This window comes from Sorex araneus, chromosome 5 (genome assembly GCF_027595985.1).
Source record: "Sorex araneus isolate mSorAra2 chromosome 5, mSorAra2.pri, whole genome shotgun sequence".
NCBI classification, from domain to species: Eukaryota; Metazoa; Chordata; class Mammalia; order Eulipotyphla; family Soricidae; genus Sorex; species Sorex araneus.
In genome coordinates this window covers 66,138,668-66,162,565 of record NC_073306.1, presented here as the reverse complement: position 1 = coordinate 66,162,565, position 23,898 = coordinate 66,138,668, and the positions used below count along the sequence as shown (strand labels likewise).

The following is a 23,898-nucleotide window of genomic DNA, read 5'->3' as shown; positions in this document are numbered from 1 at the left end:
CACCCCTCAGCCCTGTGGAAGGAGCCTCTGGAGCTGAGTGTCCTGGGGGACTCATGGTCCTCTTTGCCAATGAGGCTGGCAAAGATTTTATCTGACTTGGGGTTGTCAGTAGGAAACACAGGGGCAGTGAACGATGATCCTTTATTTAGAGACCATTGAAGGAAGTTAAATGAAATCAGCCTAGCAGGTGGCCAAACTGATCCCCAAATGAAATGTACCTTAATGGGCACACAAATTAAAATTTACCTTAATCAATACTGCTGGGTCACTGCTGGATGCAGATGGGTCACTAAAATCTTTTGTTTGTTTTGGGGCCACACCTAGCAGTGCTCAAGAATCACTCCTGGCAGTGACTGGGACCACACGTGGTGCTGGGAATTAAACTAGGGTCAGCTGTCTGCAAGGCAAGAACATTACTCTGGCTATATTATTTTTTCCAACCTGAGTGCCTAAAATCTTGATCCCACCACCAGCTATTGTATAGCAGCTAAGTGACCACAGGCAAGACCTATATCCTCTCTGGGCTTGGTTCATTGCATCTATCATGAAGAAAACATCTTCTCTACTTCTTTAAACAGCTGTTTACAAATATATCCAGTGAGCTGTGAGGGAGAGAGCTCCCAGCCTAGAGCTGTGCTATGCATGTGTGGGACCCCAAGTGTGACGCCCCCTAGAATCGCACGGCCTCTTTTTTTTTTGCTTTTTTGGTCACACCCGGCGACGCATAGGGGTTACTCCTGGCTCTGCACTAAGGAATCACCCCTGGCGGTGCTCAAGGGACCATATGGGATGCTGGGAATTGAATCTGGGTTGGCCGTGTGCAAGGCAAACGCCCTACCTGCTGTGTTATTGCTCCAGCCCCCGAATGGCCTCTTGATGACTGTGAACCTTGGAACCCTGGAGCACCATGAGGTGCCGAGTCAACAGCCTGGACACGGAACTGCCAGGTCTGCACAGCTGGCAGTGACCCTGGGCACGCCTGAGCACTGCTTGGTCTCCCCCCGCCGCCGCCCACCGCCAATATACCAAATGAAGAAATATGTAGGAAAAAGTTTTAAGGCCCAAGGAAGATCTATATAAATATCCATTCTCTAGGCTGGGGAGTCTTCATTTAATAAACAGGACACTAGTATTTCTCTCGCTTCGACCTTGTAGAGTTAGCGGTAATGTTTATAAAGTGTGTGGCCCAGGATTGGGTCTAGAGCACTGAACAGTGAGTTTTACTCCCAGCAGTTCCCCTGTGAGTGCTCCTGACCTAATCTCTTCACCGAAGAGGGTGGGGCTTGGGGCAGAGGGGGTCAGGGATGTGGGGGTTGTGCATATATTTGCCTCTGTTGTTTCAGTGTCCACCACTGACCTACCACTAGGACATCCTTAGTTTTTGCTTTGGGACCACACCCACTTGTGATGAGGTACTTAGGGCTTACTCCTGGCTCAGGGGACCATATAGGATGCGTGCAGGACAAGTCCTCTACTTGCTATGCTATCACTCTATAGTATATCCCTGTTTATATATAATAAATATATAAATATATAACAGGATGCCCCGGACATCCCTGTTTTTTTTTCTCGGGTGATTTCTCTTTTCTTTCTCAGTCTCCATAGTTTCCATGTCATGCACATTTTTCTTTGTAACCTCCAGCCCTTGCCTTCATCACCCATGCAGAACCAGGACCTTCCTAAATATTTCAATCATGTGTCCTTCTCTTTTTTTCCTTTATTTTTGCACGGAACCTCCAAGTCCCACCACCCCACCAGCTCCCACTGTTCCTTCTAATCATGTGTCTTTCTATCTTCCCCTTGGTCACAGACACAGTCTCATTGAAGGCCCATGGCCTAATCCAGGACAGGGAAATTTAATCCTGGGTCTTTTTTTTTTCTTTTTGGGTCACACTCGGCGATGCACAGGGTTACTCCTGGCTCTGCACTGAGGAATTACTCCTGGTGGTGCTCAGGGAACCATATGGGATGCTGATATTCGATCCCGGGTTGGCTGAGTGCAAAGCAAACGCCCTATCTGCTGTGCTATTGCTCCAGTCCCATCTTGGGTCTTGTGTTGAACCCACTGACAAATGATAACATTTTTCTGTGAGGTGACTTATGAGCCTAGAGCAGGAAGAGAAGAAGACCCAGGACCAAGGACAAACAATCCAAGAGATAAATGAGACGTGCTTATGAACAGGGTTGAAATCACAGATCCAAACAGGTGTAAAAACATCCTGGACAATTTAGTTACAAGCAGCAATAAGTGCTTTTCACTTACCACCCCCCCCACCCCTTTGCTAATGGCCAGTTGGTATTAAGTCCCTGCCACTTATAAAAGAGAGTCTTAATGAATGTAACCGGGAAAAGGACAGATTCCAAATTTGCTCCCAACCTCAGTGATGTTCCTGACTGTCCTCCTGGGATGGTTCCCGAACAGCAGCTTACCCTGTGCCCGAACTCTTCCCCCTGCCTCACTTCCCGAGGATAGCCGTGGATGAGGAAGCCCTTGGTGCTGCTGAGGCTGGCTGCCATGGCCTCTTTCAGGAGCTCCAGAATGATGCCCTGGGACAGAGGGAAAGGGGTCAGCCTGAGGTAATCCACAATACCACAAAATACCATTAGACTTGCAAAGATCCCTTTTGCAATTGGTTATTCCAATAGAATGGGGAGGTGGTGAGGAAGGTAACATTAACCAAACAGCAACACTATATATGTGTATGTTTGTGAAGCAAGTTAATTTTTATTGAATGAAACTTGCTTAGAAAGACTTGAGGGGAGAGAAAGATAAGTATATGTTCAAGTGAGAATACGGATTTCTCTAGAATGGAATAAGCAAGCAAAGATACATGGAGACAAGCAAGAGAGATACGTGTTCAAGGGAGAACATGGGCTTGAAGAGCAAGCCTCATACAGCAATATTATTTGCAAATGTCCTGTTCATACATTTTAATGTCTCATGAAATTGGTAGGTATCTTACAATCAGTGATGGGTCATAGCTGGTGGAACTATTTTTTTTACTTGATATATTTTTACCAGTAAGAGATTATGATGGCATTTTTATAAGTGGTGTCTTAGATTAGTTGAAATTGCATATGGCAGTACTCCATAAATCAGGTAAAATGTGGTTTAAAACCAGGTATAACATGACTAAAAATGTAATCACTGTTGATGTCTTTCCAGCAAGTTTTGTATGAAATTTGATATCCTTCCAACTAAGCAGATGCTTTCAGATGTAAAGATATATTTATTTGCGGTATCATTTTCTCAGATATATTTTTTAACTTTATCTTATTTATTTATATTTATTCATCTATTTTAGCTTTTGAACCACATCTGAAATTGCTCAGAATTTACTTCTGGCTTATGCTTAAGCTCACCCCTGGTGGAGCTTAGGGGGACCACACGGGGTGCCAGGAATTGAACTCGGGTCTGCCACATGCAAGGCCAGTGCCTACACACTATACTATCTCTCTGACCCATCAATTACATCTTAAAATTTTTTTTTCTTTTTGGGTCACAACTGGCTATGCACAGGGGTTACTCCTGGCTTTGCACTCAGGAATTACTCCTGGTGGTGCTCAGGGGCCATATGGGAAGCTGAGAATTGAACCTGGGTTGGCCATGTACAAGGCAAAACGCCCTACCCGCTGTGCTATTGCTCCAACCCCAACATCTTAAAAATTTAAGCCATGATGTAGGATTCTTGCCTTATACATGGCCAGTCAGGGTTCGATCCCCACCACTGCATATGATGCCCTGAGCCCAGTAAGAATGATGCTTGAACACAGAGCCTACGGTAAGCCCTGAGCACCACTAGGGGTGGCTCCCAAACCAAATAAAAAATTAAAAAAAAAATTAACCCATGTTTGCGATCAAAGGGAAGAGACATACACAGAAGCTTGGGAATGCATGAAGGAAAAATGCAACCAGCTGCTAACTGGGGTAGGTGTCCTGTCCTCTGGACCACTGGCAGGGGCTCAGAGAATGCACCCTTCGCAAGGGTTCTTACATTCTAGTGATTAGGTCCTTACATACTAGTGAGGAAGATGGAAAATAGATGAATGAATCAGTACATGAAAGAGGCTGCTGGAGAGAATGACTAAGAACAAAAATGAAGGAGGACAAAGAGAAACAGAATGTGCGGCAGGGGCTTCTTTAGACAGGAGGATTAGGAGGCTTCTCACAACTTGGCACCTTTAAGTAGAAATTTGGACAAAGCAAACATGCAATGTGATACTCAAAAGGAAGGGCACTGGGGCTGAGGAAACAACAAGTACAAAGCCTCGGAGCAGGGTGGCAGCGAGCAGGGTCACAGAGGTGTGAAATTGTGTTGGAGAGGGAGTCAGGGACCAGAGACATGGGAAGCCTCTGAACTTCATTCTATCTTTATTAAAATTTAAAAAAATATATTTTTTAGATTTTTGAAAATTTTACTTTTTTATTGAATCCCTGTGAGATACACAGTTACCAAGTTGTTCATGATTTGGTTTCAGTCATACAATGTCCCAACACTCGTCCCTTCATCCCTTCACCAGTGTACATTTCCCATTACCAATGCCCCCAGTTTCCCTTCTAACACTGCCACCCCCACCCCTTGCCCGCCTCAGGCTGCCTCTATGGCAGGCACTTTTCTTCGTTCTTTCGAATTTCATTGTTTTGTTGTTTCGGGTGCACACCCAGTGATTCTCTGGACTTACTTCTTGTTCTGTGCTCAAAAACCATTCCTGGGTGTTCAGGAGATCATATGGGATGCCAGGGAGCGAACCTGGGTCAGTTGCGTGCAAGACAAGTGCCCTTCCTGCTGTACTCTCTCTCTGGCCAGTGAATTTCATTCTAAGTATAGCGGGGACCCACTAGCAAGTTCTGGGGAGGAGAAAACAATCATGGGTTGCCCACTGACCTTTTAGCCAACCTGATGACGGTGGGCCCAATAGGCTAGACCACACAGCCCAGGTTTGCTCTGTCATGCCCTTGAGGAAAACGCCTATTGGCGCCTTTCCCAGAAGCATCCTGTCATTCAGTGGCATGTGACTGTAACACAGTGGGAAAAACTATTTTTCAGGGGTGGGACGGTTCTTCCAACAGATGCTCAGGAGGCCAGGGGCCCCACTGGTGATTCTCAGCCTGCTGGGTCAGCAGTTCTGTATGTGGATGCACAGGCGGTGCTGTTCTGGTCCTGAGGTGCTGGGGATTAGCCAGGGGCCTCCAGGGCTGTACTCTGGGGCCCAAAGTCTTGGGGGACCATGTGGTGCTGGGGATTGAACTGGGGTCAGCCATACGCCTTACGCCTTGTACTATCTTTCTGGCTCTGTGAGAATCATTGTCTTAAGGAACCGCATTGGCTGCTGTGAAAGGTAGGGACTGGAATGGGTGGAGTGGGTTGCAATGATTTGGTTCCGCTCAGGTGGGCCATTCTGACCTCCAGATGAATAGCTCGTGGGGAGAAAGCTGAGAGCGAGTGCCGACAGGGACTGCAGTGGCCCAGCCCTGCTGAGAGAGCCCCTTTGGGGCCTGGGCATGAATATGTTTTGCGACCACTGAAACAGGAAATGAGACCAACGAGGCAGGAAAATGTTATTTTCTATTTTTGAAAGGGCATTTCGGCTTTGCTATAATCACACGCTCTCTCTAAAGGTTCTGATTCCACAGTGGGGGTTACTGAGGCTCTCAAACACGTGAACACCCAGAGGGGTGGCAGAGCCAGCAGAGGAGAGGGACCCAGAGCTCGGACAAGCCATGCAATCAGAAGGGATGGCCAGGGCCCTCTTGCCTGTCTCATGGCTGTCACATGCATGGCGAAGTAGGCAGAGCTCATGCCCCCCGTGGGCTTCAGCCCTCTTAGCAGCACAGAATAATGACAACACTCCAGAGCGGCCCCCCTGTCTCTTACTGAGGGCACCAGGTCTCCGCGTTCCATGATGTCTCTGATGGCTTTGCTTCTTTCAGATTCGGATGACAGCTCATTCCGCAGGAGCTCGCCCGTGGAGAGATGCGTAAATCCGTATTTCTCCACCAGCTTTTCACACTGGGTGCCTTTGCCAGAACCAGGGCCGCCTAGAAAAGAAGTCATGGATCAGCTAAGGGTCTGAGTCTCTCTCTCTCTCTCTCTCTCTCTCTCTCTCTCTCTCTCTCTCTCTCTTTCTCTCTCTCTCTCTCTCAGGGGGTGACCCACAGTGCTGCTTTGCTGATGGTTTGCCACTCAGGCCTGGTAGTGCTTGGGGCCACACCTAGCAGTGCTGGAGATGGAGCCTGGGGTGCCAGGGCCCCAAATCAGGTTGTCTGGCACTTTGCTAGGCCAGGACTCTGCTGCTTGAACAATCCCTTTCTGACTCTGATGTCTCATATTTTATTTGTTTTTCGGTCATCTCCAATGGTCCTTGGACACTATGCCTAGTTCGGTACACGGGGGACCATACAGTGTCTGAGTCTGAGACTCCCAAATGCAGAGTATTTGTTCTAGCCTATGGAGCTAATATTTGATCATGATAGCTATGTTTCTGCACCTCTGTCACCAAGTACATGTTGTATACTTATGAGATCTCATAAGCTGCCACGGGGGCAGTTGACACAGTGGAGACTGGTCTTGTCCCCACAGATCTTACTGTCCAGGGTAGAGTGGACAGTAAGTAATTACACTGTGAATAACTACAGCACCTTGGTCTATGGGGAGGAGTTCAGGGTGCTACAGGGATGCAAAGGAGGGTATACATGGTCATGAGTGGAGAGGTGGGGTGTAGCCTTCTGCTGAAATCCGGGAAGTTTCCTGTGGAACGGAATGCTTTACCCCGTGCAAAACATAGACCACAGGGCCTGATGGGTAGTGAATGCTCAGCAAAAGCCAGTGACACCTGTCTTCAAGCCAACTGCCATTTTCGAAGACATTCCCATTAGAGATGTAAGTAGAACACAATAACTTGCTGAAATATTTGAGAGGAAGTTGCCTCATCACTCCAAAACCCTTCAGCATCATTTCCTTGGCAAGGAACCAAGCCTATCCCCTGCAGAAAACCTTCAGATCCCACTCACATGTCAAGGGAGGTGCCTTAGTTGTCCCAGGAACCGCCTTTAAAACCAGAAGCTCAAGTTCACAACCAAGCACTTCCTTTCAATATCATGTCCCCTGGGACTCCTTCAGAGTGGAAGAATTCCCCTACTTCCCTGACACTTCTGAAAGTTACAAATAGTCACTGTTGTAGAAGACCCTGCCACATGACCTTCCTTCCTTCCTTCCTTCCTTCCTTCCTTCCTTCCTTCCTTCCTTCCTTCCTTCCTTCCTTCCTTCCTTCCTTCCTTCCTTCCTTCCTTCCTTCCTTCCTTCCTTCCTTCCTTCCTTCCTTCCTCCCTCCCTCCCTCCTTCCCTCCCTTCTTCCCTCCCTCCCTCCCTCCCTTCCTTCCTTCCTTCCTTCCTTCCTTCCTTCCTTCCTTCCTTCCTTCCTTCCTTCCTTCCTTCCTTCCTTCCTTCCTTCCTTCCTTCCTTCCTTCCTTCCTTCCCTCCTTCCTTCCTTCCTTCCTTCCTTTCTCAGAGTGCTCTCTGTCCTAGAGCACCTGGCACAACACATTGCACAGAGTTGGTGCCTCATAAATGTCTGATTAAAGGGGGGAAAGGTAAAACAAATCGAAAATTTATCATGGCAGTGAGAATTTAAGACATCTCGATTTTCCTGATTTGTCTCTCTTCAGACTCAGAAAGCCTGTCTCAGAAAGGATTCATTCAACCTCATTCACAGTTGGCGAGTATGTTGACCTGTTCAGTTTCTGTGGAAAAAAGTATGGAGACTCCTCAGAGCATTAAAAACAGAGTTTCCAAAGGAAAAAGTGATTTCTCCTTGGCATCTGTTCCAAGAACACAAAAGCATTCATTTGAAGAGATAAGATGCATACCTAGGATCACTGCAGCACTCTTTGGAAATGGAAACAACCCAAGTGCTCAACGACAGATAAGTGGATAAAGAAAATGTATCTATAGAATGGAATACTAGTCAGCTTAAGCAAAGATAAACTCTTGCACTTTGCCACAGCATGGCTAGAACTAGATGGCATTATGCTAAGCGAAATAAGTCTGGAGGAGAAAGACAAATACTGAAACATCTCTCCCATAAGTGGCATATAAAGATACAAAGCAAGGGAAGGACTATCCAACAGAAACAAACCCCTAGGCTCTGATACCAGGACTCAGTTTACCAAGAGGGGGATTGACAGGAGGGGGACGGGGGTGAGGGGTGGATGAGTAGAGAGACAGTATGGGGAATATTGTCTGCCTTAGAGGCAGGGGGAGGGTGGGGAAGGGTGGGTATACTCAGGATATTGGTGGTGGGGAATGTGCACTGGTGGAGGGATGGGTGTTTGATCATTGTGAGATTGTAACCCAAACATGAAAGCTTGTAACTATCTCACGGTGATTCAATAAAATTTAAAAAATTAAAAAAAAAAAAAGAAAAGGACCTGAAGACAGTGATGGGGGTATTTTAGCACTTTAGATATGGTGAGTAACATTGTGTGCATAAAGCCTAAACATAAATACTATAATAAACCATGGTACCTTAACAGTAATCAAAGTATTTTCTTGGGATAGTGGGCCTCTTTTTTCCTGAGGATCAGTATTGGCAGTTGCCACTTTATTTGTAGAAAGGCCATCCCTTCCCTCTGGTGCCTTAGCAAATAATCCAGGGGAAAGAGACCATGTTTTTTGTGTTTTGCTCATTTATTCAGATCGTGTAAGACAAAAGGGGAGGGTTCAGGCCCCTCAAGATATTGTCACAGATGGGTCAGAGGTAACAAACAGGAAAACAGCAATGATAGAGGCTTGAAAAAAAAATGCAGCCCTTGTAGAAGGAGTAGCCGATCGGCAGCTGATGCTATGTCCTTCAAGCACTCGGCTCCTGTCTCCTGTGAAAATACAGAAACTGTGGGAACGGGAGAAGGCCCCTCAGAGAAGTGCTTCCAGATGACAGAGCTCAGGGAGCAGGGCCTGGGCTCCTGCCGAGACCACAGGACTTCTGTGGCTGGATTTACCTGGAAACTCTTTTCCTGGGATGGCTGGAAGGCGGTCATGTGGAAAAGATATTTCTCAGACAGCTTACACAGCAAAGTTTCTGTGTTCAATTATTTTCTTCTTTCAGCAGCTTACTAATATGACTATTATAGTTTTTACTCCTCTAAGATGTAATTTAATAAACCTTGACACAAAGGCAATTAAAAATGCTTCAGCTTAAATGAACAACAGCTGTGTGTAGTCAGCAGCCTCTGCCCCGGTTAGGGACCTTTCGTGGGAGTGGGAGCAACAGCTGCAAATTCTTGGCATTCTTTGGCCAAACGGTGCAGGCAGAGTGGAATTTTAAGTAATCTACACAATGGCTTGATTCTTCCCCGGGCTCCAAATCAGAGAACAGAGTGATTTTTATCAACTGCAGCTGAGGCCCCCAAACTGTTAGTAGAAATACGAAATATTTTCATGCCTTATCACTGACATGTCTTCTAGGCGACTGACGACTTTTCAATTAAAAAAAAAAACAACAAATTCAAGAACAAACGAGCCATGATATTCCACCAGGATAATTTGTTTGTCAGGAAAGAATCTTTTGAGGTGCCACGTATCAGAAGGAGCGGGCTGGTGACAAGATGGCTGAGAGCAGATGAGTAGCTGCCACATTTAATGTGACCTCTTTGGGTCTGAGTGTGCCATTACTCAAGGATTAACCCCCTGGACAAATTGTACCCTGTACCAGGTAGTGTGACTCACCAAGAATTGAGGGGAGGGCATGCAATTCCATTTTGAGTTGGGAATTTTTAATTTAATTTTTTTGTGTGTGTTGCCAGGGCTTGAACTTCAGGCCTCACACGTTCAAGGGGCATGCTGTACCCCTGAGCCATATCCCTGGTGTGAGATTCCATTGCCCAGGAGGTCTGTCAGCACTCCCCACACACTTAATGCAACATCTTTATTTTCAACTTCCAAAAACTTCCAACAAAATTTCCAAAAAATATTTCCCGGTGAGGGTCTGGAGAGATGGTACATTTGCCCCGCATATAGCTAACCCCTGGCACTCATGTTCCCCCATTCAATACAGCGAGTGACCCCTGAGCACAGAGCTAGGAATAGTCACTGAGCAATTCCTCCCCACCCCACTTGAGGCCAAAGGCGACAGAGCAAAATATGCAAATACTGCAAACTCCCACCTCTCAGTGTATTATCTCCCACGAGAAGTTCCCAGAGCACTGCAGGGACTGAAGGAAAGGACACAAGGCTGCAGATGAAGTCCTCACTCCAGTATTCTCTCTGGCCTCTCATGCTTTCTGAGGCAGAACGAGAACCATCTGCATCACCAGGCCTGCACAACCAGGTCACCTTTCCCGCCCTTCACTGACAGGAGTATCCTCTCTGAGGAAACAGCTCCTGGAGGTACTAGTTGGGCTCTGCTTCCTAAGGCCCTGTGGCAGGTGCTTGGCCTCAGGACAGCAAGAACCAGATGGTAAAGCTGCTGTGTTTCGGCACATACCGGGTGCAGGGGGAGAGCAAGTCCAAATAGAGGATGATGCCAGGAGCACTGTGAGCACACTCTCAAATACAAGCCGTGTATCTCAATCTCAAATCCATACATGCATTTTTATTTTCCAATGTTTATTTATTTATTTATTGCCTTTTTGGTCACACCTGGTGATGCACAGGGGATACTCCTGGCTCCTGCCAGTGCTCAGGGGATCATAAGAGATGCTGGCAATCAAATCTGGGTTGCCTCGTGCAAGGCAAACGCCCTACCCGCTCTGCTATCGCTTCAGCCCTGACCTATTCTTTTCCTTTCTTTTTGCTTTTTATTCAAATGTTTTATTTATTTATTTATTTATTTATTTATTTGCTTTTTGGGTCACACCCAGCAATGCACAGGGGTCACTCCTGGCTCATACACTCAGGAATCACCCCTGGCGGTGTTTAGGGCACCATATGGGATGCTGGGATTTGAACCTGAGTCGGCCGCGTGCAAGGCAAACTCCTACCCTCTGTGCTATCACTCCAGGCCCCTATTCAAATGTTTTAAATAGCGGTGTCAGAGGGCAGGTTAGGGTGTCCTTTGTTGACTTTTTAAAAATGATATCGGTGATTCAATAAAAAGAAATTTAAAAAAATTATATTGGGGCTGGAACGATAGTACAGAGGGTAGGGCATTTGCCTTGCACTTGGCCAACCCAGGTTCAATCCCCGGCATGCCATATGGTCTCCTGAGCACTGCCAGGAGTAATTCCTGAATGCAAAGTCAGGACTAACTCCTATGAATCACTGGGTGTGACCCAAAAAAGCCAAAAAAATGGTATTTTATTAACTGTAGGATGAAGCCTGAAATGAAGCCCGAGACCTATGAATCTAGCTCTTCATTTGACAAACATCTCGTACGCAGCTGCTGAAGTTATGGTTGGTGGCCCTGTAATTTCCTTTAGAGGATTCACAGTCTAAAGGGAAAGGATTCCCAATTAGAGGATGCAGCTATCATGGGCGGGTGAGGGGGCTGGGAGCCAGGCCTGTAACCATCAGGGCCAAAAGCATGGGAAGGATTCCTGGCTCAGGCAGAGGAATGGTCATTAATTAACATGTGTAATTACCACAAGTGGGAATGTGGAAATAAAGAGTGTAATGCTGGCTTGGCATCTTTAGCCATGTGACTGAGGTCATGAGAGAGAGCATCTTGTAGAGAGTGGTGGGAAGGGAAGGTCTGATGTATGAGAAGTGGGCAGGCCAGAGATCTAGCAATGGACCCTACTTCTGCTACTTATTAGTCATGAAGTTATGGATGAGTCTTCTAATTTTTCAGTCTGGAGCGATAGCACAGCAATAGGGCATTTGCCTTTCACACAACTCACCCGTGTTCGATTCCTCCGCCCCTCTCGGAGAGCCTGGCAAGCTACCGAGAGTATCGTGCCCGCACGGCAGAGCCTGGCAAGCTACCTGTCGTGTATTGGATATGCCAAAAACAGTAACAATAAGTATCACAATGAGAGACGTTACTGGTGCCCGCTCGAGCAAATCGATGAGCAACGGGATGGCAGTGACAGTGATAGTGATTTCTCAACTGTACCATGGAGGAAGTAAAAACCAGCTCTCTATCCTACCTTTGACTCTCTTTGATTCATCCTCGTCTCCCACACTTACCCTACTCTTATGCTACTCTCTATTCATCTATCTTTTAAAAGTCTTTGAAATTTGTTCCTTTCCTCAAATGTTATTGAAAGCATCCCTTGTCTCTTGTGCAAAAATCTGTTGCTTGGTATGTGCTATTTGCAGTGAGGGAAGGTTAGTCATCCCTCTACCTCCTTCACCAGAAGTATATCAACCAAGATATTGAAGTTGGAAGTAGACATAATCCAACAAGTTTGGGGACTAGGCATCACTTTGAGGAATCAGAAGCAAAAGATACAGGCAGACATGGCTCTCCATTGTTCCTAAAATGCAATACACCTAGGAGAGTGATGAAAGAACAAATAGTTGAGGGCCTGGCAATAGCTCAAGTGATAGAGCACATGTAGGACTCTGATCTCTGGCCCCACATGTCCCTGTCCTCCCCCCTCCCCAATGGTCCCTATATAAAAAAGAATAATTAAATGGAAAGGGATCTTCTCCTCTGACTACTCCACTCACTTGATTCACTCTTCCTTAAATGTCCCCTCAGTTGGCTTCATGTCTTCTGTATAACATGCTGATTTCCCTCAAAATCAAATGAAAATATTTCTACTGTGTCTGCATTCTTTAGTAATCCTAACATTTCCTACCTTTTCTTTAGTATCCTAAAGCTGCCTGCTTCGTCTATTTTCCTGCCAGCGACCATGTGCTTTATCACTCTCTGAAATAGATCTTTTAAAGTTCAACAGTGACTGTATAATTGTCATGTTATTTTGTGACCTTCTTCGAGTCTTCACTTTCTTGGGTGTTTTGGTAGTGCTGTATACTACCAATAAATATCCTGTAGCTTTCTTTTTTTGGTTTCCAGGGACAGTGTGCCCATATTCTTTACTGTTTTTTTTTTTCGGGGGGGCAGGATAAAGTTCACAGACAGTAGAAGTTGCTCAACCTAGGTTGATATCCTTATCATTCATCATTTAATACCACAAACAATTGTTAATCAGGGCCAATGTCTAGGAGCTGGTGACTACATGAATGACAAATATAGTAGTCTTCACTAAAAAGGAACTAAAGACCAAAAGACTGAGTTCTAGGATTACTTCTCAGACATTTCTTTATTTACTTGACTTTGATCAAGTCATGTATCCTCTCTGAGCTCAAATTATAAAATAAGAATAATCTTATGCCAGGTTGTTATCTTTTTAAAAAATTTTTAAAATTTTATTGAATCACCGTGAGATAGTTACAAGCTTTCATGTTTGGGTTACAGTCTCAGAATGATCAAACACCCATCCCTCCACCAGTGCACATTCCCCACCACCAATATCCTGGGTATACTCCCCCTTTCCCACCCTCCCCCTGCCTCTAAGGCAGACAATATTCCCATACTCTCTCTCTCTCCTTTTTGGACATTATGGCTTGCAACACAGACACTGAGAGGTCATCATGTTTGGTCCATTATCTACTTTCGGCACACATCTCCCATCCCAACTGGTTCCTCCAGCCATCATTTTCTTAGTGATCCCTTCTCTATTCCATCTGCCTTCTCCCCTCTGCTCATGAAGCAGTCTTCCAGCTATGGGGCAATCCCCGCCAGGTTGTTATCTTAATGCCAAATTCGTGAGGACAACATGGGGTAATATAAATAAATTGCTTGGAATGGTAGCTGGCCCAGTAATTAATTACGATGCTTAATTCAATAAGCATTATCTGTAAAATAAGACAGCTAGTTTTAAGGATGCTTAAAAGCCCTCCCAGTTCCTATAGCCAAGGTTTTACAAAAATTTGATACAGTAATTTTTATAATGTGCATTAATTTTAACATATTTTAAGATGTACAGTCTTCATGGTTTGAGAAGCTACATAGTTTGAGAAGTATTCAATCTCCTACAAATACAATTTTCCTGTTTTCAGTTCATCTGCATTGTGGTCTGAAAAATCTATTAAATTTCTATTCCTTGAAATACTTTTCTCTCAAAATGAAGATGGGTCCCAAGGTTGGGTTCAGGTCTTTTATGACTGAATGATTCCATTCAGAGAAAAGCTATTATGCCATCGGTTCATGAACTACAATGCCCTAGGAATGGTTCTCATCCACTGTGGGGCCATGAGTCACCTCAGACATGCATTGTCTGGGCTGAGTTGTATTACCGAGCTGAGCTTCAGCAGGCTGCTGATGGGAACTGACTCTGACTGGAAACAATTAAGAAAAACAGATCTTTGTTCTCTAAGACAATATCTCTAATAGTTTTGAAACACACTGCTGCTTCAGGTTATTAGGTGACTAGAGTGGAATATGCCAACGATAAGGTCAACAGAAGGTTATATGGAATTATTTCACATGGCATGGGTAACTCCGTGATAGCATGAAACTGTTTTTTTAAACCAGTATCTGGCACTCAACAGTTGTTCAGGCAATAAAGAATTAATTAGTGAAGGGCCGGAGCGACAGTACAGTGGGCAAAGTGCTTGCCTTGCACATGGCCCGCCCAGGTTCCATAACTGCCATTCCATATGGTCCCCCAAGCAACGTCAGGAATGATTCCTACATGCAGAGTCAGGAGTAACCCCTGAGCCTGGCTGGGTGTGGACCCCAAACGAACAAAAATTAATGAGTGAATAAGGACGTAATAAATTATCTGGTGGCTTCTGCAATGTATCGGTGTACATGGCATTTGGAATTAGGAGCCTGCTTTAGATCATATATGCTTTAAGGTGGCAGACAGATTTGGGGAAAGTCATGTTGCTTCACTGGATGTTAGCTTTTTTGTCCAGCAAAACTGAAGAGTCTGGGAGGACATTAGTGGTATCTTGTGCTATTTTGTATGACTCTTCCAAAATAACCCAGTTTCCTTTTCCTAGAACTCCGCCTCAGAGGCGGGAAAATTGCATTCCCACATTTTTGAATTTAAGAAGTTCAAGTGCTCTGGCCAATGAAATGGAGGCAGAAGTGGATGTGTACCACCTTTAGGCAGGGGTTATTAATAACCAGTACAGAGTTCACCAAGCCAGTTTTCTCTTTGGCATTATATCAGAACTGTATTGTAAGGGCTTAATTAATAAGCATGATGACCAGAGTGAATCTTAAGGAGCATTGATGAACATACTGTGTTAGTCAAGAATAAAGAAGGGAAAGAAGAGAAGCAGGGGAGAGGGAAGAAGCTTTTTAAAACTGAGTATGTTAGAGGAAGTTTTATTTGTTACTACAGCATTGGACTGGAGCGACAGCACAGTGGGTAGGGTATTTGCTTTACATGTGGCCAACCTGGGTTCAATTCCTCCATCCCTCTCCAAGAGCCCAGCAAGCTATTGAGAGTATCCTGCCTGCACGGCAGAGCCTAGCAAGCTACCTGTGGCAAATATACCAAAAACAGTAACAACAAGTCTCACAGCAGAGACGTTACTGGTACCCGCTTGAGCAAATCGATAAACAATGGGATGACAGTGCTACAGTGCTACGACTACAGCACAACCTATCTTCTTTAGACTGATTGATACTTTCGCAACTAGATTGTGTTTTGAGATCACCTGAGCATACTGAAAAAAATTCATGTATTAGATGTCTGAAGTTTGGCATGGAATTCTGGGTACTTATAGTTTTCTTGGTTTTTGAGCCACATACTGTGGTGCTCAGGGTTTACTCCTGGCTCTGAGTTCAGGGATCACTCCTGGTGGTGCTCAAGGAACCATATATTGCACTGGGGATTGAAGCCGGGCTGGCTGAATGAAAGGCAAGGGTCTTACCCACTGTACTACTTCTCCAGCCCTGGGAATTCAGTTAAAAAATTCCTCAACGGAGGTGTTCAAAAATGTTAAACTTACTTTAAAACATATAGTGAAAAAAAGATGTGTTGATGAATAAAAAAAAAGATGGAGAAAGGAAAAGATATATGATAAAACAGATTATAGTACAATGTTAATGGTAGCATCTACGTGGCAAGTGGCAAGTATTCACTGCAAAATTCTTTCAGTTTTACTGAATGTTTGAGCATTTTCATAGCAAAAAAGTATCTTTAAGTAAATTCCCCAGGTGCTTCTGATGATTAGACCAATTTGGAACTTCTTGACTGAGGAAGGCAATTTGTTGTGAAGTCACCAGAGGTCCCTGCAGGGAATCTTTAGTTGATCTTTCCTTAGTATTTACTATGCAATAATGCTGAGATAATAGTTCTATCACGAATGAATACTTTATATGATTGTTCATAAAAAAATCCTATTGCCTTATCAAAAGAAGAGCTATCTTCTAGTTATCAGATGAGAGGAGATTTTCTTCTTTCTTTTTGTGTATCAAATGAGAGAAGGGAGGGAATAACTCACAGGAGTTATTTCTACCAGTGGGGTGGGGGACAAAATTCAGAGTCAAGGAAGGACATTCAGATAAGGATATAAAAACTATTGCTAAAATGAAAAGACATTCTATAGAATGAGGGAAGATATTTACACATTATACATCTGACAAAGGACTAGTAAACAAAATCTATAGGAAATTCACAAAACTCCACAACAACCAATCTCATCAAAAATGTGAAGGGCTAAATAGACACCTTACCAAAGAACAATAAGTTCATAAAAATGCTCATTAATATTTATTAACAGGAAAATGAGAATTAAAATGACATGAGCTATTACATCATGCTTTTAAGATTGCTGTATTACAAATACCAAAAAAAATAGGAGCCAGAAGGAATGTGGAGGAAAAGAATTCCTCATATAATGTGGGTAGGAACATAAATTTGTCTACCCTCTAGATAAAACAGTATGGATATTTCTCAAATTATTAAAAATAGAACTACCTTATGATCTAGCGATTTCATTATAAATAATTTCAAGATATTCAATATATTCAATATGGGCTGGAGCGATAGCACAGCGGTAGGGCATTTGCCTTGCACGTGGCCAACCCAGGTTCAATTCCCCCGGCCCCTCTTGGAGAGCCCGGCAAGCTACCAAGAGTGTTTCGCCCACATGGCAGAGCCTGGCAAGCTACCCGTGGCATATTCAACATGCCAAAAACAGTAACAAACAAGTCTCACAATGGAGACATTACTGGTGCCTGCTCAAGCAAATGGATGAGCAACGGGATGGCAATGACAGTGATGACAATTCAATATATGTTTTCAATATAAAGAAAACAAAAACACCCCAAAAGATATGTATGTTCCTTGTTCAAGGCACCAAGATCCAGAAACAACTCGTGTGGCCAATGACTAATGAATGATTAAGGAAAATGTGTTATCAAGGTGTGGTACAGTGAGTAGGGTGCTTGCCTTATACTCAGTCAACCAGGGCTCAATTCCCAGCACCTCATACACCCTTCTAGGAGTGATTTCTGAGTGCAGAGTCAGGAGTTAGACCCAAACACCAGTTGGGTGTGGTCCAAAAGCAACAAAGGAAATGTGGCACATATGCACAATGGGATAGTATTCAGCTGGAAGAAAACACAGAATTTTGCATCTCTAAGATCATGCAAAATCTTTGAGACAACCCAGAGGGAATTGGAGAGACTGGGCTAAACAAGATACCCCACAAGAAGAAAAAAATAATACCAGATGATTAATACAAATGTGAATGCTAGATAAACAGCAAGGAGCAAAAAAGAGCCAAACAAACCCTTGAACCCTGACCACAGAATTGAGACCAACAGAAAGAGAGGGTATGATTAAAGGGAGGAGGAACTCCAGTGAAGTGTGGTGGCAGGATATCAATACTTGGTATTGGGTATGGTGTGGAAACATGAATTTTGAAGAGGTGAGAAACTGTACCCCGAAAACATTACAGCCTTGTAAACCATTGCCTCAATTAAAACGATGTAACTATCTTTTAAAAGTTATTTTTTGATGCTGGGAGTAGGGTTTGGGGCTGTACCCAGCAGTGCTTAGGGCTTACTCCTGGTTTTGAGCTCAGGGTTCACTCCCTGGCCAGGTTCAGAGGACCATATGGGGTGTCGGGAATCGAATCCTGATCGGCCACATGCAATGTAAGCACATTACCCACTGTACTGTCCCTCCATCCCCTATACAGTTATCTTGATTACAATGATTGTGATTTGACCTTATGTAATAAGAACCTTTTCTGAATGTTTTAATTGTATCACTTCACTTGATCCTTACAACTACTTTTGAAGTAAATGCTACTTGCAACCTTATTATACAAATGAAAAAAACAGTGTCCTAGGGACAATTGTACTTCAATAGCCACTGAGTTCCCCGGCCTCTAATATGTAAGATCAATCAAAAAATCAAACAGACTCTGTTCAGAAATATACTGTGGTCTTCAGTGAGAATGGACAAAGGAGTCAGGTTTTCTAATACAAGGTATCCAATTAAATACTGCATGGGGCATATGCTAAACACCATCATCTTTCATCAAGCTGAGCGAAGCATCTTTTTTGATGGGGCTACATCCAGCTGTGCTCAGGAGTTATTCCTGTCTCTGTGCTAGGGTTCACCCTTGGTGGGATGCAGGGGGCCATATGTAGTGCTCGGGATTAAACTCGGGTTGGCTGTTCACAAGGCCAGTGCCTTACTTACTATACTGTCTCTCAGGCTCCAGTGTCATGTAGTTTTGTTTGGTCTTACTAAACTTAGAGCCTACCATTTATTAGTCTGGAGTCTTTATGACATAATACCATCTTCTTCTGACAATTTCAGGTGGTCTATGTTTCTGCAATTAACTCATCAAAACTGCCAGACATTTGCAATGTCTAATTAAGACAAGATTCTGAAAGTGGATTCTTTGTTCTAAACTCTTCTTACCTGGAAGATGAGCAAGGCTCTGCCTTGGGGAAGAGAAGATGGCAGGCACCCTGACAGTGATTCCTAAATATTTCAACTATAGAAAGCTCCTAGTACTCACAGCATCTTACCCCATCTTTATCCTACCCCCCACCCCCACCAAATGAACTGAGATAATATTCCCAAACTGCTAACAAGCACTTATCTTGAAAAAACAGATGTTTTCTTTCTTCACCCAGCAGTCTCTAGAGCCTGTTTTAGACCCAGGTCACCAAGCATATTTTGTTTTTCAGACTTACAGAATGCAACCTTCCAAAAGTTACTTCAGTCAGACACTTCTTGTTGGAAGGGGTGTCCCTGAATTCTATTTCATCACTGTTCTATAGTGTTCTGCCTCTTTCAAATTCTTCTTAAACTTACCAGGTCACCCTAATTCCTATTTTGTAGTTTATTTATCACTATGGTCTTAGAATCTACCTACTTAGAATTCCAATCATTGACCAGTCCTCCTTCTAGACCTGTTTTCCCTGGTTATGGATATTAAAATATATATATACACACATATATATGGGCTAGAGAGATACCATATATCGCTGATATATATATATTTTTAATTTTTTAAAAAAATTATTCATTTTATTGAATCACCATGTGGAAAGTTACAAAGTTCTCAGGCTTATGTCTCAGTTATACAATGCTCAAACACCCGTTCCTTCACCAGTACCCATATTCCACCACCAAAAACCCCAGTATACCTTCCCACCCCCACCTGCGTAACTGATAAACTTCACCCCATTTTCTCTTTTGTTTTTTTTTTTGCTTTCTTTTGGGTCACACCCAGAGATGCTCAGGGGTTACTCCTGGCGGTGCTTGGGGGACCATATGGGATGCCAGGGATCGAACCCGGGTCGGCCGCATGCAAGGCAAACGCCCTACCCACTGTGCTATCGCTCCGGCCCCACCCCATTTTCTCTTTACCCTGATTAGATTCCCTATTTCAACACAAAACTCACTATTGTTGTTGGAGTTTCCCCCCTCAAAGAATGGCCCTACTGACAAGGAAGCATTTGATAATTAGTTTTCCATTGCTGAGAATGAAGAGATATGAAGTCTCTTGTGGCCGTGTGATTTAGGATTTCTGTATTTTAGTAATTAAGTTCAGGGAGGTTTATGTTAGAAATTGCATCATTTCCCTTCCTGGGGCAGCATGGGGCAATGGCTTAGTTCACAGTCTAGAGACATGGCTGCAAGCAGTTTCTGGGACCAAAAGTAGTCTAGCTGGCCTCCAGATCATGGTCGATCAGCAGCAGGTTGGGTCTCGGTGGAGCGCGTGTATCGCTGATATATTGCTCACCATATATAGCACTGCTGGGTACAGCCCCAAACCCTACCCCCAGCATCAAAAAATAACTTTAAAAAGATAGTTATGATGTTTTAATTGAGGCAATGGTTTACAAGGCCTCAATTGTTTTAACGTACAATTTCGCACCTCTTCAAAATTCATGTTTCCACACCATACCCAACACCAAGCATCCAGTGGGTAGAGCGTTTGCCTTGCACATGGCCAATCCAGGTTTGATTCCTCCACCCCTCTCGGAGAGCCCGGCAGGCTACCAAGAGTATCTCATCTGCATGGCAGAGACTGGCAAGCTCCCCGTGGCATATTTGGTATGCCAAAAACAGTAACATCTAGTCTCACAATAGAGACATCACTGGTGCCTGCTCGAGCAAATCAATGAACAATGGGATTACGGTGATGGTCTTAGAATGTATTATATCTCACTGCTAATTGAATTAGTGTAGTGGAATTAATGGACAATATAGAAACTGTTATCTCTAATTTTGTTTGCTTCTTTTGTTTTATTTATTTTTGTCTTTTCTACTGTTGTGTGTGGGGGGATCACACACAGTGGTTAGGGGTTATGCACCACAGGGGTCAAGCCATGCAAGGCAAATGCTCTACCTTTATAATATCCTGCCCCCTTTTTGTCTTTTAAAGAAAGTGGAGTTTCCCACCCCTTCTCCCCACTGTAAAGGAAACATATGCTCCTTAATGAAACTTACAATTCAGGAAAGTAAAAAGAAGACAAATCCCCCAGGGGTCCACTCCCCCAAGGTGATTGCCAAAAATACATATGTATTATGCCTTTGCAGCTTTTTTACTACACATGGTTTTCTGGTTTGGTTTTCTTTGGGAGTCTGTATGTTCCAATATTTCACTTTTCAGAGCTTCTGTATGCTCTCTAAAAATAAGCTCATTGGACTAGATGAATCCCAAGGTCATTTCTAGCACTATCATCCAATGTTTTTGTCTTTGTCAGAGACCTTGGAGAATATTTATGCTTGCAGTCTATTTGTGCACTGTAAGAGGAAGTGAGAATATTTAAGACTGAAAGGATTTGTGATAGGGATGAGGTACATTATTCCTGGAGTGTTATAGCGAATGAAGGGCTACACCATGGAACTGGAAGTCTGAAATACAGTGATAGGAACATAAAACTGGTCCTAGCTTCTATAGGCCATGTTGGAAAAAGATGCCAAAAATATTGAAAGTTTTTATAGCAATGAATTTACCTGAAGGAGAATTTAGCTACTTAAATACCCATTAGAGCATTTTTTGGTACTCAGGGGCTTCTCCAACCTTGGTGCTCAGAGCTGCTTATAGTGGTGTATGGAGGGATCATGTGTTGCAGGGGATGAAATCCAAGCTTCAAAGCATGCATTCCAGCTCACTGAGTTACCTCTCTAGCTCATAATAGCATTTAAATTTGTATGTATTTTTTTAATTGTGGTTCAGATAACACAATTATTATAGTGTTAACTTTCAGGGCTTTGATGAATTAACCTACTGCACGTTCACCAACACCAAAGTGCCTCTCAATACTCCCCACTAGACCTTCCACCATTGTCCCTATGGCACTTCTAATCCTCTTCCTTCCTCCCTTCCCCAACTTTTTGGTAATTTGAGTTTTTGTTTGTTTTTGGAGCCACATCTGGCTGTGCTCAGGCTTACTCCTGGCTGTGCTAAGGGACCAATCCTGGAGGGGACTGGGGGACCATATGTGGGGGTTAAACCCAGATAGGCTGAGTGCAAAGCAAGTGCCCTATCGACTCTACTATCTCTCTGGCCCCTGAGTTATGTAATTAAAGGCAAAAGGTTAGTTCTCATACAATACTGTCTATTCCCTTGTTTTGTTTCTCTAAATACCACAGATGAAAAAATACCACAGATGAGTGAGATTATTAGCATTTGTTCTTCTCCCTCTGATTTATTTCACTAATATGATACCCTCCAGTTCCATATACATTTCTGTTTCTGTGAACCACATTTCATCTTTTTTATAGTTGCATAGTACTCTTGTGTAAATATACCACAATTTATTCTTTATTCATTCATCTCTCACTGGACATTTAGAAGTACTTCCACATTATGACGATTATACTCAGAATTGCAATGCACATAGATGTACACAATTTTTTCCCCAAAATTAATGACTGTGTGTGTGTGTTTGGGACAAATGCCAAGAAGTGAGATCACTGGGTCCATGTGGAAGCTCTATTCTTAGTTTTTAAGGAAGTTTTCAGAATGTTTTTCACAGAGGCTAAATCAGACATTCCCACCAACACTGAATGACAGTTCCTTTTTCTACCACATCCCCTCCCACACCGGTTATTTCTAATCTTTTGGATATATGCCAATCTCACAGGTGTGAGATGATATCTCATTGTCATTTTGATGTTCATTTCCCACTTTTTCATGTGCCTACTGGTTTTCCATATGTCTTCTTTAGGAAAGTATTTGTTCACCTCCTCACTCCATTTTTTTAGATGAGGTTATTGTTTTGTTGCTGTTATTGAGCTTTTGAACACTTTTTGTAGCTTGGAAATTATTCCTTTATCTGATAGATGGTATATAAATATTTTTGGAGAGGGATCTGAGCCATCAGGGTTTACACCTGGCTCTGTGCTCAGCAATTGCTTCTGGTGGTACCTGGGGGGAACATATGATATGCTGGGGATCGATCTGGGGTCGGTGACATGCAAGGCAAACACTATACTATCTCTCCAAATCCAGAATTAACTTTTAGTGCATGAACATTTTCTCACACTAGGTGTCTTTTAATTTTAGCTTTAAAAAGTGAAAGTAGCCGCCCAGAGATGAACTGAGAGCCGCGGCACGAGAAGCAGAGCCTCCGCGCCTATTGACTGTGATCCTGAGGTCTCCTAACCCATTTTGGCACCAGAGTGGATGCTTGCAGCCATCCATTTTGACTGTGATCTGAGCTAAAATATTAGAAACCCAAAACCGCGCGGCCGCAAAGTCTTCACTTACCAATGAAGAGAAATTATTAGATGATGCCTATTCAGCAGGCCTGATTGTTGGGGAAAATTTCCAATCAATAATAGTGAGTTCTGTATGGAAATATGAAATGTACTCAATATATATAGGGAATAATGGGAATATCATTAGCTACTTAGATGGGGGGTGGGGTGGGAGGGGGGTGTATTGGGGTTCTTGGTGGTGGAACGGGTGCACTGGTGAAGGGATGGTGGTTTAATCAGTATTTGACTGTGACTTAAACCTGAAAGCTTTGTATTTTTTTTGTTTTCACGGTGGTTCAATAAAATATTTCTTTAAGAAAAAAAGTGAAAGTAAAATCTGGGAGTGACAGGGGGGAGGAACCCATGACAGTAGGAATGAGCTGTTAAGATAGATGGTAACAGGAAGATCTTGAGTTCACCTCTTCCCAAGGTGTGAACATTCAGGTAAATTACAGCTACATTCAGGAAAATTTCCTATTAAAACATTCTGAATAATTGGCAGGAGTCAATCCCACACTTTAGACGAGCAAAAAGGAAAACTGCCTGGAAGCAGGAGAAGAGACTGAGACACAAATAACCCATAAATCCCACCACAGATTTAGAGATAGGTCCACAATCTCTCCTGACTGGTACACAATCAGGAAGGAACTCAAGAGCAAACCTCAGAGCTTCTCCCTGAGGAGCAAAGGGGATGAGCTCCTTATTAGACAGCCCAACTTTTAAAACTGGCACTGAGAAATGAACCCTAA

At 43.6% G+C, this 23,898-nt stretch overlaps 1 protein-coding gene across 2 annotated transcripts in view; it reads right to left on the bottom strand.

Moving 5' to 3' along the window:
• AK5 (adenylate kinase 5) overlaps positions 1 to 23,898 on the bottom strand; it is a 285,808-nt gene that overhangs the window by 32,220 nt on the left and 229,690 nt on the right. For both annotated transcript variants that reach the window (XM_055140783.1, XM_055140782.1), the window contains exons 11-12: positions 5,877 to 6,040; positions 2,431 to 2,547 (exon numbers count right to left, since the gene is read on the bottom strand). In XM_055140783.1, the coding sequence (XP_054996758.1) occupies positions 2,431 to 2,547; positions 5,877 to 6,040 (281 nt within the window). The remainder of the gene's footprint in view (positions 1 to 2,430; positions 2,548 to 5,876; positions 6,041 to 23,898) is intronic.